Source organism: Urocitellus parryii, chromosome 6 (genome assembly GCF_045843805.1).
Source record: "Urocitellus parryii isolate mUroPar1 chromosome 6, mUroPar1.hap1, whole genome shotgun sequence".
NCBI lineage: Eukaryota > Metazoa > Chordata > Mammalia > Rodentia > Sciuridae > Urocitellus > Urocitellus parryii.
The window spans coordinates 108,530,974-108,549,441 of record NC_135536.1 but is presented as its reverse complement, the minus strand read 5'-3'; the positions used below and the strand labels follow the sequence as shown (position 1 = coordinate 108,549,441).

Sequence of the window (18,468 nt, the reverse complement as noted above, 5' to 3'; positions counted from 1 at the left end):
ACAGGTTCATTTGAGAGCAGGTTTGACTCATTAGCTGAGAGAAAGGTCCTGTTGAACAGCCCAGGCCCTCTTCTATTGGAGGTTCCTGCTTAGCCCATATTGTATGGTTCCAGATCTTCCACCTGATTCAGGCCGGTTTCCTGCTGCTCCCTCCTGCCTCCCTGCCTAGCCCAACATGCTGCCCACCTGGCTTTGGATAAAGTTTTGCTCCTTATCCTCATCTCTCTGGCCTGGAATCCTGACCTGATTCCCACTCTGACTTCTGATAACACGTTTCTTCACTCTATTTTGGCTTCCTGGCTGTCTGGTCTTGTGCTTGCCCTGAACTTAGGTAACAATGTCCTAAAGGGTTTTCTGCCTTCCCGGATCCTGACTTCACTAGGAGCCCCTGCTTTTCAGCAGCCATGGTCCTGTCCATCACTATCTTCATTAAAGCTGGGATCTGAGGATGGGGTTCATGGGGACTGAATCAGTTTCCAGAATGCACTGGGACTGGAAACCGGAGATAGCATTGGATGTGGTAATCCAGTCAGTGGAAAGAAATGATAATTCACATTCATGGAAAACAAAGTTTACGTGGTACTTTCATATACTCATTTCATTTTATTCTCATTGCAGTCTGTGAGACAGGGATGGTTTTATATCTGTGTTAAGCACAAAGAAACTGAGGCTTGGAGTTATGTGATTTGCTAAAGATGACAGAGGTAGAAATAGAACCTGGATCTTTTTTTAAAAAAAAATATTTTTAGTTGTAGAGAGACACAATCCTTGTATTTTATTTATTTTTATGTGGTACTGAGGATCCATCCCAGTGAATGCCTCATACTTGCAAGGCAAGCGCTCTGCCACTGAGCCACAATCCCAGCCCAGAACTTGGATCTTTTGACTCTAAATTCTGAACTTGAGTGTTTGAGCTTGGAAACAGGTTGGTTGCTAAGGCAATGGGGGAAAGGGTCTTATTCCTGAGAATTAGGAGTGACTTGGTTGGAGAACTGGTATGTTGGGAAGGGCTGGGGATAAGAGGCAGAGTCAGTCATAGAGGCTCCTCAGTGGAGCCTGGCCAGGTAGAGGAATGGAGAGGGTCCTCAGCTACACCATCCTCAGACTCCCTGCCCGCTCCCCCCCCACCCCCCCACCCCGCTCCCCACCCTATCCCCCCACCCCTGTCAGGCTGATTTGATTCCTCCTGTCTTTGCCTTTGAGACACATTTGCTGAAGGTCCTATTCCTACTCTTGGGCTGCACCTGGGGTGGCCTGGAGTGGAAGTTCCTAAGCATTATCCTTACCCTATGACCCTGAAAACTTGCAGGGTAATTCCAGAGGAATTTTGGCTCATTGTTCTCTAGGGTGGGAAAAGGAACTGCAGTGATTGCTATGCGGAAGCAGGAGGAACATGATGCCACATCTTTCTCTCTTGGAGTGCTTCCCATTTGATACCTCACATGGCATCTTGTCCCTGGGTTGTAGGGACCTTGCATTCTGTGCAGCTCCATCTCCATCTTGATAAAGTGGTGGCTTTGGGATGAGTCACTCAATTCATTGCCATTTTAGAGATGACTGAGGAGAATGAGTTAGATCTATTGTTTTCATAGACCTTACAAAATCTTCAGCAGCTGGCCCCTGGGAATTGACAGAACACATCCAGTTGGCCATGGCTTGTCACAGAGGATGGGGGTGGGTGGGCAGTGGGAGTGGTCTGCCTGGATGCAGGCCCTGAGAATTTAACACCAATAATAAAATAAAGTATAAAAAAATCACTATGCTTTTTATTATCAGCATATGCCAAGCTTTTAAACAAGAACAAGCATAAAATATCTTCCTGGGAACTGAGGGTGTAGCTAAGTGGGAGAGTGCTTGGCTAGCATGTGCAAGGCTCTGGGTTCCATCCCCAGCACCTCAAACAAACAAATAAACAAACAAACAGAAACCCATACACGAAACTCCTCCCTTCTGTGGTGGGTCTTCCCCCCACTACTTGGCACACCACTGCAAGCTAGTTACCTAGAGAGCTTCCCTGAAGCTGGAATCAGTAGACATGGATTTGTATCCTCACTTTGTTGCCTGGTTCAACTTCCAAGTCATTTAACCTCTCCAAGCCTCAGTTTTCTCATTGGTAAAATTGAACTAAGATAATGCCTGCAAATATATATATTTTTTTAAAGTGAGCCTGGCATAGTGGCACACATCATAATCCCACCCTTTTAGGAGGCTAAAGCAGAAGGATTACAAATTTGAGGCTAGCCTGAGAAACTTAGCAAGATCCTGTCTCCAAAAACAAAAACAAACCAACAAAAAAGGCTGGAGATGTATCTCAGTGGTAGAGCTCCTGAATTCAATCTCTAGTACTGAGAGGAAGAAGAAAAAAAGAAAAAGAAAGAATGTAAGATTAGTTTATAAAGAGAATAGTTATACTGTCCATATTGCTATGCAGAGCTATCCCATAGTGTGACATTTGGGTCATTTCAAGGTTATTCCCACTTCACAGTGAAGAATTTGGGAGGATTGAGTAAAGCTCTTCCATGCAGTTTAGGAGCTGGGGTTGGGACATTTCTGAGAACTGACAGGGTGTTCTAGGTGTACTTGTTTTGTGCAGTTCCTAGGCAGACAACAGGAGAACCTGTGTGAGGTGCCAACCTAGACCCTGCCAAATTTAGATGCAAGTACATTTGCCTTCAACCTAATCTCCACCCAGTCCCACTCTGTGCTGAGTGAGTGAGGAGCTGAGCCTTCTCAGAGAGGCATGTTCTTAACAGAATTTCAAGAGAACGTAATGGCAGAGTAGGCAAGATAGTTTCTGTGTCTTGAGGATTTACTGTCCTTTGCTAAACCTTCTTACATGACTTTGCAAGTCAGCCTCAGGCACTAAGTTCCCACCTGTCCACACCTCCTGGCTTTCCTGCAGCTGGATGGCAAAGTTCCTTCTCAGACATGATCTCATGATTTCCCAAACAACCCTGGGAGATGGGCAGAACAGGTTTTATTGTCTCCATTTGACAAGGGTGGAAACTAAGGCCCAGGGGCCTGCACAGGCTACTCAGGGTCACAGCTGGTTAATGGAAGGTCTCTGACTAGAACCTATATCTCCTGATGCCAGCCCAAAGACAGAAATTTGAAGAGTGAAATGGAAACTTTCATTTCTGTTCAGAGTTGTCACAGGCTTTTTGGAATTTTCTGATAGGAAGCTTTTTCAGGTGACAGAGGGAGAGATATGAACTGAGAAGGCAATTCCTTATCCATACCTATGAAACTCTTTTTGTGCAGATGGGGAAGGGGATGGGAGGGGGTTGGGGAGATTGAACCCAGACTCTTATGCATACTAGATAAATACTGATCACTAAGCTACATACCCAGCCCTATTTCTTCCCATAATTTTTGAATTAGTGTTGGCAATGACAATCATTAGAGGTTGTCTGTCTCTCCTCTGCTCCCTTCCTACATGATTCCCTGGGTGTCACTCTCCTAAGAGAAGCCCTTACCACCTACCTGTCTCCCTCATAGCCCATCTAGTTGGCTTCCATACTGTGGGGCCTCACCATCTGGCTGCAGAGCCTCTCTGGTGGACAGACAAATGCCTGTCACCATTACTCTCTTTACCTGCCCTTAGGTTTGCTGGTGCACTCTGACTGGGTAATAGGGCCATGTCAGGTTCAGCTTTTCTGAATCTGTCAGGAGTACAATGGTTATGGGGTAGTCCACTGCAAAATTCCACTTCTCTTAACCCCTGTGGCCTAGGCAATCTGTCATAGATTGTGAATGAATACCACCGTAATTTTATTGCTGACCCTCTCAAGCAAAAACTGCTGGTGAGCTGAAGGAGGTGGTGCATGCCTATAATCCCAGCTCAGCTACTTTCAAGGCTGAGTCAAGAGGATTGTATATTTGAGTCCAGCTTAGACAACTTAGTAAGACTGTCTTAAAATAAAAAATAAAAAAGGGCTTGGGATATAACTCAGTGCTTACCTGGTATGTGCGAGTCTCTGGGTACATCCTTAGTTTAAAAAAAATGCTAATGGGAGAGATGCTCCTTCTGATTCCCTCTACTTCCCTTAAAGATCAAAGAATGCTGTAGGTAGATGTATAAGATTGCAAATGACAGAAATGATAAGAGTAACAATGGTGTGGTTTCTTCATGTGTGAAACGGAGATAGAGGGCTATTGTAAGTCAGTGGTTCTCAGCCCTGGCTGCTCATGAGTTACCAGAGAGCTTTTAAATATCTCTATCTCCAGGCTGTAGCTAAGAGCTAGGAGCTCAGAATCTCCAGGCTGAGACCTAGACCCCAGGAGTTTTAAAGTTTTCAGGGGATTCCAATATGCCACCAAGGCTGAGAACAAGTGCACTAGGATCAAAGAGTTGGCTAATTGTTTAGAACAGAGATATCCCTGCAAAGTGTAGTAGGACACATTTGTAATCCCAGCTACTTGAGAGGCTGAAGCAAGAGGATCTCAAGTTCAAGACCAGCCTCAGCAACATAGTGAGGCTCTGTCTCAAAAACCAAAAAGTCTTTGGGGTGTAACTCATTGGTAGAGTGCCCTCTGGTTTCTAGTCCCTGTACTGGCGGCGGGGGTGGGGGGAGCGGGGGGACAGGGATATTCCACATCTGGCTATTTTCTGGAATCATGGGGGAGGGGTTCTTTTAAAATTATGCCAATTTCTTAGCCATACATTCCAGACCATTTGAATCAGTGACTTTGGGCTATAGGTGCCTGTGCTCAGCTTTCACCTGAGCTAGTGGTTATGCTGATGCTGGGCCAACATTATAAATATTTTCAATCTTCATAATTATCTAGCCAAGGAATCATGATTCCTATTTTACAGATAAAGAAACTGATGTTCAGAGCAGGTAGCAACCTGAACCATGTGATAGCATAAATAAGTTCCTAAGGCCATGCCTCTCTGATCTTGAAGACTGATATTGTTGATCAATCTCCATTATGGGGGCTTGGGGCATGGCCCTGGAGAAGGGTGTTCTCTCTTCCCTAAATGGCTCAATCAGAAGAGGTAAACCAGCCAGCTGTCTTTGCCCTCCCTGAGATTCCCCACAGCAGGTTGAGCACAGGGTCTTTCCCCAGTGAGGAGAGGTGAGATGCAAGGTGTGGCTTGGTATTTGGCTCCTCTTAGTCACCCACTCTCAAAATACTTTCTTTGGAGGGAGATTAAGCCTGCCCAGTCATCTCCCCGTGCAATGCTGCTCTCACAAGGAATAAACTCAAGAGGGAAAAGCAAACACTCATTTGCTTTTTGAGAGTTTGAGGAATTTTTCAGGCATGTGACATAGAAAAATGTCTCTGTTCCCCTCATAAGACAAAGAGTAGGCTATGTCAAGGTGACCTAAAACCTGTAGCTCTACTTGACAAAATTGCTTTTTGCCCTTCCCAAACCCTAATGTAGTCAAAACAGCTTGGGATTGGGAGATGGGGGACTTGGCGCTACCACCTGCATGCTCTGTGAGCTTGAACAGCCCACTTAAAATCGTTCAGCTTCATGTTCTCCATCAGACAAGTAGAAACTCAGGGCTGCTGTGACAAGGCCACAAGAACTCTGAAATGCCAGTAGCCTCTTGAGGCATCAGAAGAAGAGGAGTGTGGCTGCGCTGCCACCAAGGCTCACAGCCGTCTGGAACCAGAAGGTTTGTCAAGTGTTTGCTGGCATCCTCTCAGGACCCAATGTCCCCAAGGCCAGAAGTAGCTCCTAGTGACCATCAGTGTTAGAGACACGCTGAATGCATTCCCTCTGGCTTCACTCCACCTGTATCAGTCCCTAGTGTATGGGCAACTGAGAACCAATGTTTGGGGTCTAAATAGCTGAAACTTTAGAGTTAGTGGACAGTGCAATATAAATTTGGCTCCAGAAAGCCTTCCATGCCCAGCCCGGTCCCCAGGGACCTCTTTCTCCCCAGAACTCCCTCTGCACCTGTTGCCTGTGCCTTTGGTCCCTGCTCCTTACTGCCCAGCACACAGCAGATGCTCAGTGTTGAGTGAATGGGGCATGAGGAAGGAGACATTCATGAACCTGTGTTTGTGACATTTCTAAAGTGCTTGCCATAGAATGATGTATAAGTGTTGGTGTATCTATGCCTTGCTTGCTCAACATGACTTTCTTGTTGTCACTCAGTTTATTTTGAAGACCATCTGACTTAGGGTTTTTCTAATAATAGAATGGTCTAGATGTAACGCTATTTTCTGAGGTTGAGACAAATATCCAGGGTATCTCATCACTCCAGAGCCACTAAGAGAATACTTCTTTAGTCTGGAGTTTGGTGGCCCCTTATTAAGCCATTAAGCTGAACCGTAAAACTTTCTGATCTGGGTGTGATGGCTCAAGACAGTAATCCCAGCTATTGGGAAGGTTGAGGCAGGAGGACTGCAACTTTGAGGTTGGTCTCAGCAATTTGATAAAAGCCCATCTCAAAACAAATATAAAAAGGGCTGGGGATGTGGCTCATGGGTAGAGCACCGTTGTATTTAAAATCTAGTACTGAAAACAAAACAAAACAAAACTTTCTGGGTTACCCAAGCAGTGGGTTTGTGGGGTGGCAAGAAAACCTGGGGCAGAGTAAAAAGGGATTATGAGAGGTGTGGCCACTGAAAGTCTGCAGGGACTTAGATCTGCCCCTGCTGATGGCCTGCTTAGAGATGGAGAAGCATAAGGTTGCTGCCCTTCTCTTGGGGGTGGGCTGCCCTTGGAGCACTTAGAAAAGCTGGCTCAGGGCTACTTGCCCCTCTTGCATGGGCACCCTTTCATGGTTATTGCCTTGAAAGGATGAAGTGAAGGATTCCTAGGCCCAGCCCCAGTTGCTACGGAGCAGGCCTTCACCCCTGTGACTGTCTGAGGGGCTTTGTGGACCGCGGGTTAGGCAGCCAACTTTTGAGGCTTGGGTTTGGGATTAACACTGTGATGACCTCAGGCAAGCCAGTGCCTCAGTTTCCTAATTTTATAACTCTGTAGTCACACTGTCATGGTCTCCCACTATGATGATTACCCTTGTCAGGCTGCCTGTACCCCAACCTCCACCCCAACCAGAATACCTATCAAGACCACCTGCTTATAACACTGTGATTTCATCTGGTGGATTAGACTTGGGTGCCAGCTTTGCAAGGTGATGCTTTGTGAGGACAAGGCTGTCATCCTGATCAAGTCAATACTTTTCAGGGGCTTGGTGTTCACCTTTGTATACTCAGGATAACAATTTTTATATGCATTCCTAGTTAAAGGTAGAAGATTTATGAACAGAAGGGAAGCCAAGTACCTGTGCCATCTTGGTCACTGGTTGTCAGCCAGGTGGGGATGCTGGCCAAGGGCATAATTTGTCCTGTTCTGGTAGAATGACTGAATTAGTAACCCAGTAGCTGGCAGTTGGGGTAACTTCCCCAGTGGGCACAGGACATCCTAATTGTTTGTGTCTGTGTTCCTTCAGTGGCCAGTTTGCCATTGTGAAGAAGTGCCGGGAGAAGAGCACAGGACTGGAGTATGCAGCCAAGTTCATCAAGAAGCGACAGAGCCGGGCCAGCCGGCGGGGTGTGTGCCGGGAAGAGATCCAGCGGGAGGTGAGCATCCTGCGGCAGGTGCTGCACCCCAACATCATCACGCTGCACGACGTCTACGAGAACCGCACCGATGTGGTGCTCATCCTCGAGCTGTGAGTGAGGTGCCAGTGACCCACGGGGGCAGGAGGGGCGGGCAGGGTGGTGAAAGCTTTAGCGAAGGCTGGGGGATAGCAATGACCAACCTAAGCTCAGGCCAGAGGTGAAGACAGTGGTGGGCAGTTTCCCTCTTCCTCAGTCACCCCCATGCTTCTTCTGCAACTGGACCAAAGGAGGGACAGACAAGCTTGCTGAGTAGCAGGGGCAGAGGGCGATGGTCTCAGTCTTGTTTTCATTGGTCCTGGGGATGGAAGGGAAGAAATGACTGGCGCTGGGTCATCTCCTGGCTGGAGGAGCATGAGGGAGGGTGAGAGGGGGCAGCAGGTGGGGTGGGGAGCAGGGGAGGCTGTCAGGAAGGGATCTGTTCTATGAGGAGGGGAAGAACAAACATCCTTTGAGCTCTATGACGCTCTTCTCCAGCCCTTTCCTGGGGAAAATCCACTGTATGTGTACTCTGTTTAACACCTTTATTGTTTCCTGATAGCTATTATTTAGAGAGGCCGACTATAGGCAAGCATTTTATGGGTGCATTACGTTTGTCATCTTGTTCAATCTTTACAACAACTGTGATGACAGAAATGTTGTCTAACACAGGAGTTATTTTGTATTCACTGAGCCAAGCACCTCTATTACCTGGTCTAGCCCTCAGAACAATGCTATCACATGATGACTCTTATTATCCCCATTTACAGACAAGAACACTGGCAGGCCAGGTCACTTATAAGCCAGGAAACGACAGGGCCAGGACTGGAGTCCATATGACTTGTGCAGACAGCTATAGACATGAGGCAGGACAACATTATGTTGGTCTAGGTGAGGAGGACTTCACAGTGGTTGGTGGAATTTGGATAGATGACACCAAGATTCCAGGGGTTGGTTGGCCACTGTCATGTTTACTTGGCACCTTCTCCAAAGAACAGAGAGTTAGGGCCCTGGCAAACAACAGGGTTTGAGTTGCACTGTGGCCCAGGTCACAGTGGCTATGTCTAGGAAAATGTTCTAGCTGGGCATGTTGGCACTTTCCTGTAATCCCAGCTACCTGGGAGGCAGAGTCAAGAGGATCTCAAGTTCAAGGCCAGCCTGGGCAATTTAGTGAGACTCAGCCTGGAATAAATTTTTATAAAAAATTTAAAAATAATGTTCTGAGCTTCATAAACATACGCATCTGCCAGTGAACAGGGAAATGGGGGCATTTACCTCAGTGATCCTTGAACTTGGGTAGTTTACCTCATGGCTCCATTTCAGATCTCACCTGCAAACCAGGTAGCCATCCTTAACCTGCCAAAAACTTGGGTATACTACCTGACATTTGAAATCATTCTATTTTAAGAACTATCTTTTTGTTGGCAAGATATTTAAGAAGTACAAGATGGACTGGGGTTGTGGCTCAGTGGTAGAGCACTTGTTTAGCAGGTGTGAGGCCTTGGGTTCAATCCTCAGCACTACATAAAAATAAATAAGTAAAACAAAGGTAATGTGTCTATCTACAACTAATAATTTTTTTTAAAAAAAAGAAGAAGTACAAGAGCGTTTGTATATTCTTGTATTTGATTCCAGCCCGATGTTTAAATGCATAGAATTGTCTGTGTTCTACCCTTCTATAGCACCCAGCGTCCATTCTGTTTTTCTTATATGTGTCCCTATGCCTGTCTGACCCAGATAAAAGCCTGATGTGTTCCCCCAGGGATGGCCTGCAGGGCTCACAGTCAGCCATTAGTAATGGGCCCTCTTCTTGGGAGCTCAGGGGCACGCACCATCCGTTGCATTGCACTGATGCTCCTGCCACTTGTCTGGGCTACTGTGCTTGTTGAGTTCTGACTATTCACAGTTTCTGTCTCCACTTCTAAGTTGTCTCATTTCTCTCGGCTCTCAGGATGCCTATCTATGGAGTACTAAGGGCTTTTTTTTTTCTTTTTGGTACTAGGGGTGGAACCCAGAGGTGCTCTACCACTGAACTACATCACCAGAGTCAGTATCTCACTAAGGTGCCCAGGTTGTCCTCAAACTTGTGATCTTCTTTCCTCAGCCTCCTGAGTTGTGTGTCATTGTGTCTGGCAGTGCTAAGGATTTTTAAAATTAGGAAAGACCCAAGTTCACTAAGACTATGTCTAAACCATGTGTGGCCAGAGTCTGAGAGGGAAGATCTCCAAGGAGAGGAATTCATGGGCTTTTTGTGCTTAGATTTGGTGAATCACGTTGGGCCTGTAGGAATCTTTGACTTCTGGGTTCTCGCTCTGCCCTCTAAGTTACTGGTTTTGCCTAGTAGTTGAACATGGGTGTTGGCGTCCACTTGCTCAGTTGAAACTGCTTAGTTATAGGTTTGATGGATTGTCCCATCCTGATTCCATGGCCCCTCTCAGCACCTTGTCTGGTATAGGGCTTCCGTTTACTTTCTGCTAAAGCAGTTAGGAGGAGGAGGACATGACCAAACCTGACTCAAGCTCCTTTCAGCTGTCCCGATCCCATATGTGACTCCTTAGAAGGAGTTGCCTCTAGACATGGCTGCTGAAGGCAGGGTTGGGAAGAACTTAATTGTCCATAAAGTTGACTTCAGTATGGCAGGAAGAATATTCAAAATCTCAGTAGATTAACTCATGTCTTATATGGAAGAATATCAGCCTTCCAGTGAGGGCCAAGCAGGCCCCTCATTGCAGCCCCAACTACTCAGGACCTCCCAGACTCCAAGCTTGCAGAAAGTGATACCCTGTGGTTACAAACCAGAGAATGGGGTGGTGGTGGCGCTGAATCGAGTCCAGCTTCCTGGGCGCAGCAGCTCTGGCAGCATTCTTCCCACTGCTACATAAGCAGATCATTTGTGCATACATTCCTGGAAGAGTTCTGGAAAGCATTTGGGCTGGCAGACCAACCTGCAGGGAGGAAGGAGACAAAGGTCAGGTTAGCAGGCAAGGAACAATCCTGGAAGGCTTAAGGAAGAGGCCAGGCTATTCATTTTGCTTTCCATATCAAAAAGCTAAGGAGATTTAGGTGTGAAATGAAGCCTGGAAGGAGATGGGAAATGACTCCAGAGCAGAGATCATAGAGTCAAGAAGTCCTTGGTAGAAACTTTGTTGCTGGCCATATCATGGTGGATACTCAGGAGGCTGAGGCAAGAAGGTGGCTTGAGACCACTATGCCCCTTGGGTGCCCACAGGCAATATTTAATAGTGAATAGCCACTGCTCTCAACCCTGTCTCTCTCTTCCTCTCCCTCCTTCTTCTCTCTCTCTCTCTCCCTCTTCCTCTGTCTCACTCTCGCTCCCCTCCCACTGTGGTGCTGGCATTTGAAGCCAGAGATATGCTAGGCAAGTACTCTACAGTGAGGTTTATCCCCAGGGTGGGACCCTGTCTCTTTTTAAAAAGAAAAGAAAGCAAAGAAAAAAGTAACTGTGTTCATGGGAAAAAGAAATAAATCCCAGGCTACTTGATTAGGCTTGGAAAAGAGGCAACTGAGCATTGATGTGAATGTCCCCAGCCTGGGTATCCAGGGCTTGGATAGTCACCCTGGATAGACTCCTCAGCCTTCCACTTTCTGAGTCTCTGGGAGAGATTCTAAGGGCTGCAATTACTGTTCCTTTTTTCATCCCAAGGAGATCATGTCACACCAGGTCTCCTGCCCAGGTCACATCTTCAAACAGATGACTAATTACTACTTTCCAAAGTCCTCACCCAGCCTCGGTTTTCACTTAAGTGGCTTTGGGGGTAACAGGATAGATAATCATTAGAATGATAATCTTTTACATTTATGCAACACTTTATTTAAAGTAGGAATAGTAGAATTATTATTTTAGACTGAGAGATTTGCTGGAGGTCATAGCCTTATTTAACCCAGTTGGGGGACTAGGAGTATAGAAGACAAGGGTGGGACTGGGTTCTGTGTTTCAGAGGTGACACAACAGATTTGAAAATCTGAAAAGGCTCTAGAGAGGCCCCTTGTCTATGCCAAGATTTTGCTGTCTATATGATACAGAATATTCTCTTATTACTTATTTATTCACTCATTTATTCATTCTTATGTGGTACTAGAGATTTAACCCAGGGATGCTGTACCACTGAGGTGTATTACTACCTCTTTTTACTTCTTATTTTGAGACAAGGTTTCACTAAGTTGCTGAAGCTGGCTGATCCTCCTGCCTCAGCATCCCAAGTCATTGGGATCATAGGTATGTGCCATAGTCCCTGGCCCATATTGATTTTTTTTTTGTACCAGGGATTGAACTCAGGGTACTTAACCACTAAGCCACATCCCCAGCTCTTTTACTTTTATTAATTTTGAGACAGGATCTCACTAAGTTGCTTAAGGCCTTGCTAAGTTGCTGAGGCTTGTCTAGAACTTGTGATCCTCTTTCCTCAGCTTCCTGAGTTGCTAGGATTACAGGCATACACCACAGCTCCTGGCTCATATTAATATTTTAAATGTTTTGTTTCTTTCCTTTGTTTTATTCACCAAACTTCTTTGAATGGCGTTCTTATACTAGGTGCAGTGGAATCAAAGATAACCTGGCTGGGGAGAGAGTCAGATAAAGATGTCCAGTGTGTTGAGGGCTTGGCTGTAACTGAACAGCAGGGCAGTTCCTGGGTGGCTTTCACTCTGCATCAACAGTTCAGGCTTTTCAATGTGGAGAGAACGTGGCAAGGGACCTGTGGTGGACTTGGACTTAGGACACCTGGGTCTAAATCTTGGTTGTATCACTTACTAGCTATGGGACCTTGGGCAAGTCACATACTCTCTTGGGACCTCAGTTTCATCATCTGACGAATGGAGATAGTCATTCCATCATACCTCTCAGGGTAGATGAAAGGCACAAGTGAGAGAATGTCTGGGAAAGCACTTGCACAGGTGGCAAACTTTGAACGCAAATCAAGCCCTTTTCCACCTCCGCCACCCCAGCAGTGATACTGTGCGTGGTTTTTACTTCAAGAACTTTATCAAAGACCTTATAGCCTGTGCCCAACATTGCATCAAGATTCCTCCCACTCCCACCCCCACCCCAGAGGTGGTGATTAGACTGTTTTCTTCTCCTGTTTCACAAGAAGGAAAGCTGAGCCCTAGAATTTTCACATGCCCCACCCCAAGGTCAAGGTTGAGTCTTTGGTGTAGAAGAATTGTGACCCTATCCTGGCCCTTTGACCCCAGTCTGCAACTCAAGGTGACTCCTGCAGCGTCTGTGGGGGTGCTCCAGTTTCCAGCACCTGTTCCAGGTCAGTGTAGGGGTAGGGTGGGGCACCCAGTGACTTAGCCATGAGACACTGGGAAAAGAGTGCACCAGACTCACCCCCAACACTAAGGTAGCCACTTCAGCCCTGTGAGCAGAGTGACACTGCAGCTCTTGTGGATGGTTTGTGCCAATGTACCATTCTTGTCTCACTCTCTTGTCTCCCTTTCACCTTCCTCCTGCTCTCTTTTTCCTCTTCTTTTTTTATGCCATTGATTTGTTAGAAAAATTTGGTCATTTGACCTGGTAATTATCTCAGTTCAGATTTAACTTATTCCTTTCACAGTTATTCAGCACATTCCTCTGCCCCCTATATTTCCTATAAATTGGTAGTTAGATCTAAAGGAGGTGCCTTCCTATTGCTACTGTCCAATAGAAATGTAATATGAACTAAATATGTAATTCTAGTTTTCTTTGTGTTGGGTCATACTGGCAACTGAACACAGGAGCATTCTACCACTGAGAAATATCCTTTTATTTTATATCTTGAGACAAGTTCTCACTAAGTTGCTGAGGCTGTCCTCAAATTTGAAATCTTCCTGCCTCAGCCTCCCTATTTGCTGGGAATAGAGGTATATGCTACCACACCCAACTATTTCCCCCTCCTCTTCTTCTTCTTTCTGTTCCTCATGTATGGTACTGGGGATTGGACCCAGAATGTTCTACCATGAAGCTACATCCCCAACCCTTTAAATTTTTTTTTTTTTTAAATTTTGAAACAGGGTCTTACTAAGTTGCTCAGGCTGGTCTCAAATTTGTATTTCTCCTGCCTCAGCCTCCCAAGTAGCTGGAATTACCTGGTGCATCACCACACCCAGCTGCATGGATTCTTTTATTCCATTCCAATCTTAATTATATTACTCAAGACACACATACTTCATACAATGATCAATAGGTTACTGAACAGCTAAGAAAGAGTTAATGTAGCCACAGTGTTAAAGAGGTAGCACTGAGAGCAAAGGCAGAGAGCAGGCACAGAGGCAAAACCGTTACTGCAGATGGTCAGAGGAGATTAAGAACCAGCCTACGAACTTGTTGAGGGCTCAGAACTTGTTCAAGGAACTTGTCAAGTGGTCTGACAAGGTGATGGGGTAAAGGACCAGTGTGTCCTGTCTTAGGGGTCCTTCCCTGTATGCTTCAGGTAAGAGAGTTGAATCATTTGGTGGTCTAGTGTGTTTGATAAGCTCATGAACCTATTTTCTCTGAAGAAGCTTTGATACACTCATACATCCATCTGCCTCTGATTTAATTTGAGAAGTTCATAGGTGGTCATTTTTTTATTAGTACAATTAATCTATTCATCAGTTTGTGCCTTATGATTGTGCTGTGTAGCTTGGGGTTGTTCTTTTTTTGTAAGTTCTATATGTCCAACACCTAGTGGATTAGCAGTTTGACCAGGAACATTACCAAGTCATGCTGCCTTAGCACTTGACTCAAAATGCAGTAACTCAGGGCAAACTGCTGCTTCATAACTCAGGGCTAACTCCAGAGTAACTCAGGGTTAGGCACGAGCTGAAAACTGCTGTTCCATACTACGTGGAGTAACTCAGAGCAGGGTCACAGCTGGCTCTCTACAGTCTCTAAATTCTTAACTGATTCCAGCATCAAATCCAAAGTTTGTTTACTTTGGTGCCAGAAACTGAACCCAGGGCCTCACACATGCTAAGCCAATGCTCTAACACTGAAGTGCTTTCCTAGCAACTACAAAGTTTAAAGTCCAAAGTCTCATCTAAATATCATCTAAATCAGTTATGGTGAGACTCAAGGTATGATTCATTCTGAGGCAAATTGCTTTCCAGTTATGGATTTGTGACATAAAATGTGTTATATACTTCCAAAATACAATGGTGAGACAGGCATGGGATGGACATTACCATTCCAAAAAAGAGAAATAGGAAAGAGGAAAAGAGTGACAGGTTCTTTTTTTTTTTTTTGTACTGGGGATTGAACCCAGGGGTGCTTAACCACCGAGCCACATCCTAACCCTTTTTTATATTTTATTTAGAGACAGGGTTTCGCTAGATTGCTTAGGGTCTTGATAAATTATGAGGCTGGCTTTGAACTCACGATCCTCCTGCCTCAGCCTCCTGAGCCTCTGGGATTACAGGCGTGCACCATTGCGCCTGGTGGGAGTGACAGGTTCTGAGTCAGTCTAAAACTTGGGACTCCAGAGTACTTTTTGGCTTAATGCTCTGCCCTTCAGGCCCTCTGGGACAGAGGTCCTGTCCATACAGCTTTGGGTGGCCCTGCCCTCGTGCTTTAGCTATGCACAGCCCATGCCTCAGTTCTCAAGGATTCTCCTGGCAGGAAGCACACCTGTGGCTCATGTTGGTTTGAAGTCTCAAGGACTCCCATTCCAGGGAAACCTAGGTGGAGGCAGCCATACCCACGTGACTTTGCTTCACACAAAGCCCGCAGTAGGGCTCCTCTGGGAACCACACCTGAAGTGTGTGATGATGATAGAGTTGGAGAGCCCACCCTATGAGGCAGCTCTGGGTAGTGAGCCCTCCTTTGGTGGTTTTATCCCCCAGGCCCTGGCACTATGGGTCTGTGATGGGAGGGGCAGCCCCCTTTTCCCTCCATGATCCCTGAAATGACTTCAGGGTCTTTCTGTCATTGTCTGGGACAGTAGATTGACTAATCTCCCTATTATTATTAGATTAGATGGTTGACTAATCTCCCCCATTGTCTTGATGAGTAGCAGCTGGCTTCCCTTGACAAGGCTGATCCAGATTAATCTCTTTATGAGCAATCCTTGGCCACACCTTTGTTCTCTCCTAAACAGGTTTGCTCATTTTTTACCCCCAATGGAGTAGGCTGAGAATTTTTCCCACTTTTAAGTTATCTTGTCTTTTTGATAAACAATTCCATCTTTAAAATATTTCTCAGCTGGTCACAGTGGCATGTGTCTGTGATCCCAGCAGCTCAGTAGACTAAGGCAAGAGGATTGCAAGTTGGAGGCTGGCCTGGGCAACTTAGCAAGACCTTGTCTCAAAACAAAAATTTAAAAAAAGGATTGGCAAACTGAGAGTGGTAGTACATGCCTATAATCCCAGCAACTCAGGAGGCTGAGGCAGGAGGATCCCAAATTCACAGCCAGGTTTAGCAACTTAGTTGTATCCTAAGCAACTTAGAGAGAGACTCTGTATCAAAATAAAAAAGGGCTGCAGGTATAGTGATAAAGTACCCCTGGGTTTATTCCTCAGTACTGTAAAATAAAAATTTGTAAGATAGGGTGAGCAACTCAGTGAGACAAAATAAGGCTGGGGATGTATGTGGCTTAGTGGTCAAGTGCCCCTGAGTTCAATCCACCCCCCTCAAAAAAAAAAAATAAAGGATGGCAATGTAGCTTAGATGTAGAACACTGCAGGATTCAATCCCCAGTGCTACAAAAAAAAAATAAAATAAAAAAAATAACTAAGAATAAAATAAATAATAAATTAAAAAGATAAAGATTGAAATTAAAAAGATAAAACATTTCTCTTTTTTTACTTACTGTGAGCAGTCAAGAGGAACCAGGTCACTCTTTCAACATTGTACTTAGAAATTTTCTCAGCCAAATATCTAATTTCTTCATTCAACCTTCCACAAATCACAGCATATAAACAAAATTCAGCCAAGTTCTTGGCTACTTTGACTTTTTCTTCATTGCCCAGCATCTTGTTCCTTATTTCCATCTGAAACCTCATCAGAATGGCCTTTACCCTCCATATTCCTACTAACATTCTATTCATGACCACTAAGGCATTATTCTCTTACAAGACCAAGAATCTCCTCCTGTCCTTCCAAGCCCTCACCAAAATCACCATTTGTAACCCATTCATGACAACATGGACTGGGTGGTTTATTTAAACAGAAATTTATTTCTCATGCTTCTGGAGGCTGGAAAGCCCAAGATCAAGGCACCAACAAATTTGGTGTCTAGTAAGGGCTCACTCCCTCATAGATAGCATCTTTCCTGTACCCTTGCTAGGTGGAAGAGATGAATGAGCTTTCTGGGGGGTCTCTTTTATAAGGGCTCCAATCCCATTCATGAGGCCTCCACCTTCATGACCTAATCACTCCCCAAAGGCCCCACCTCCCAATATCATCACCTTGGGAGTTAGAATTTCAAAATATGAATTTGGGGGGGACACAGGTATTCAGACCATAGCATCATTCCCCAATGCTTCTTTCCATTCTCTGCCACATCAGTCATACAGAGAAGATGGTAACTGCCAGGATAACCAGGGACCTGGGCCTAAGTGTCAGCAGAGACCTTTCTGGCAATATCCTCAGGGTGATTTGTGCCCTTGACCCCCAAAAGAAAGAATCCAGCAACCAGTGTTTGATGTTGCTTGGACAAGATCCTAGGCAGGGCAAGGGGGATTCTGCCTTCTAGGATGCCTGGGGGTCAGGTGCAGGGTGTACCCATCCACCTGGCCTCATGACACTCAAGGCTGACCGGGCCTGGGCCCTTCCTGCTGGTGTCTTGCAGAGTGTCTGGTGGAGAGCTGTTTGATTTCCTGGCCCAGAAGGAGTCGCTGAGTGAGGAGGAAGCCACCAGCTTCATTAAGCAGATCCTGGATGGGGTGAACTACCTTCATACAAAGAAAATTGCTCACTTTGATCTTAAGGTCAGTAAGGGGAATAAAGGAAAATCAGCATAGGGAAAAGGGGTCCAGTCCCTCCCAATGTCATTGCCAGGTGGGGCCCAGTGCCCACTTGGCTCTCTTCCCTTACTTTAAAATTCAAAAACTGAGGGCAGCTGGGCACAGTGTCACTCTCCTATAATCCTAGTGATTTGGGAGGCTAAAGCAGGAAGATTGCAAGCTCATGGTCAGCCTGAGCAATGTAGTGAGACCTTGTCTCAAAAATAAAAAGGGGCTGGTAGCAAAGGGGTAGAACAGCCTCAGGTTCAATCCCTAGCACTTTAAAAACCAAAAAGAAAAAAAAGAAAGAAATCCTGAGGGCTAGGGATATAGTTCAGTGGTAGAGCACTTGCTTAGCATACACAAGGCTCTGGATTCAATCCCCAGCACTGTTAAAAAAATAAGTAAAATAAAAATCAATCAGTTAATTAAATAATTGAAACCCTGAAATGATGCATGGTAAGTGTCCACCTCTTCAGAATCATTTCATCTATCAGACTTTCTGCAAATTAGGGCTGACTTCAAGAAGCTTCTTAATCAACTACAGGCACCTTTTCTCTTCCAGGGGTCAGGTAGGACATAGATTTTAAATAAGTAGACCAATGACAGGAAACTTAAAACCAAACCCATTTCACAAGATTGAACTTTTCAGTAACAAAGAGCTCTGTCCTGAGTGGGTGGAGGGTTTGGAGAATTGTTAAAGTTGGCTGCCTCTCTGGTCCCTGGGAGCACGGTGCAGCCTCCAGCATTCCTCCACCAGAGACTATAAATCTTTGAGCCCAGGGACCACTGGCTGCCCTCTTCCATCTGACCCCAAACACTGGACATAAACTGCTTCCAGAGCCCACTGATCATTTGTGGTAACTGGCATTGAGAGTTGATAAAGTTCACTCTGACCACATAGAACTTCATGAAGAAAGAATGTGGTCAAAGTAGAAGGATCTGTTCCTTAGTAACTGACCTCAGTCACACAGACATCTGATG

At 45.5% G+C, this 18,468-nt stretch overlaps 1 protein-coding gene across 4 annotated transcripts in view; it reads left to right on the top strand.

Moving 5' to 3' along the window:
* Positions 1 to 18,468, top strand: part of Dapk2 (death associated protein kinase 2) — a 112,954-nt gene that overhangs the window by 53,851 nt on the left and 40,635 nt on the right. For all 4 annotated transcript variants that reach the window (XM_026384792.2, XM_026384791.2, XM_026384789.2 and 1 more), the window contains exons 3-4: positions 7,416 to 7,637; positions 17,331 to 17,469. In XM_026384792.2, the coding sequence (XP_026240577.2) occupies positions 7,416 to 7,637; positions 17,331 to 17,469 (361 nt within the window). The remainder of the gene's footprint in view (positions 1 to 7,415; positions 7,638 to 17,330; positions 17,470 to 18,468) is intronic.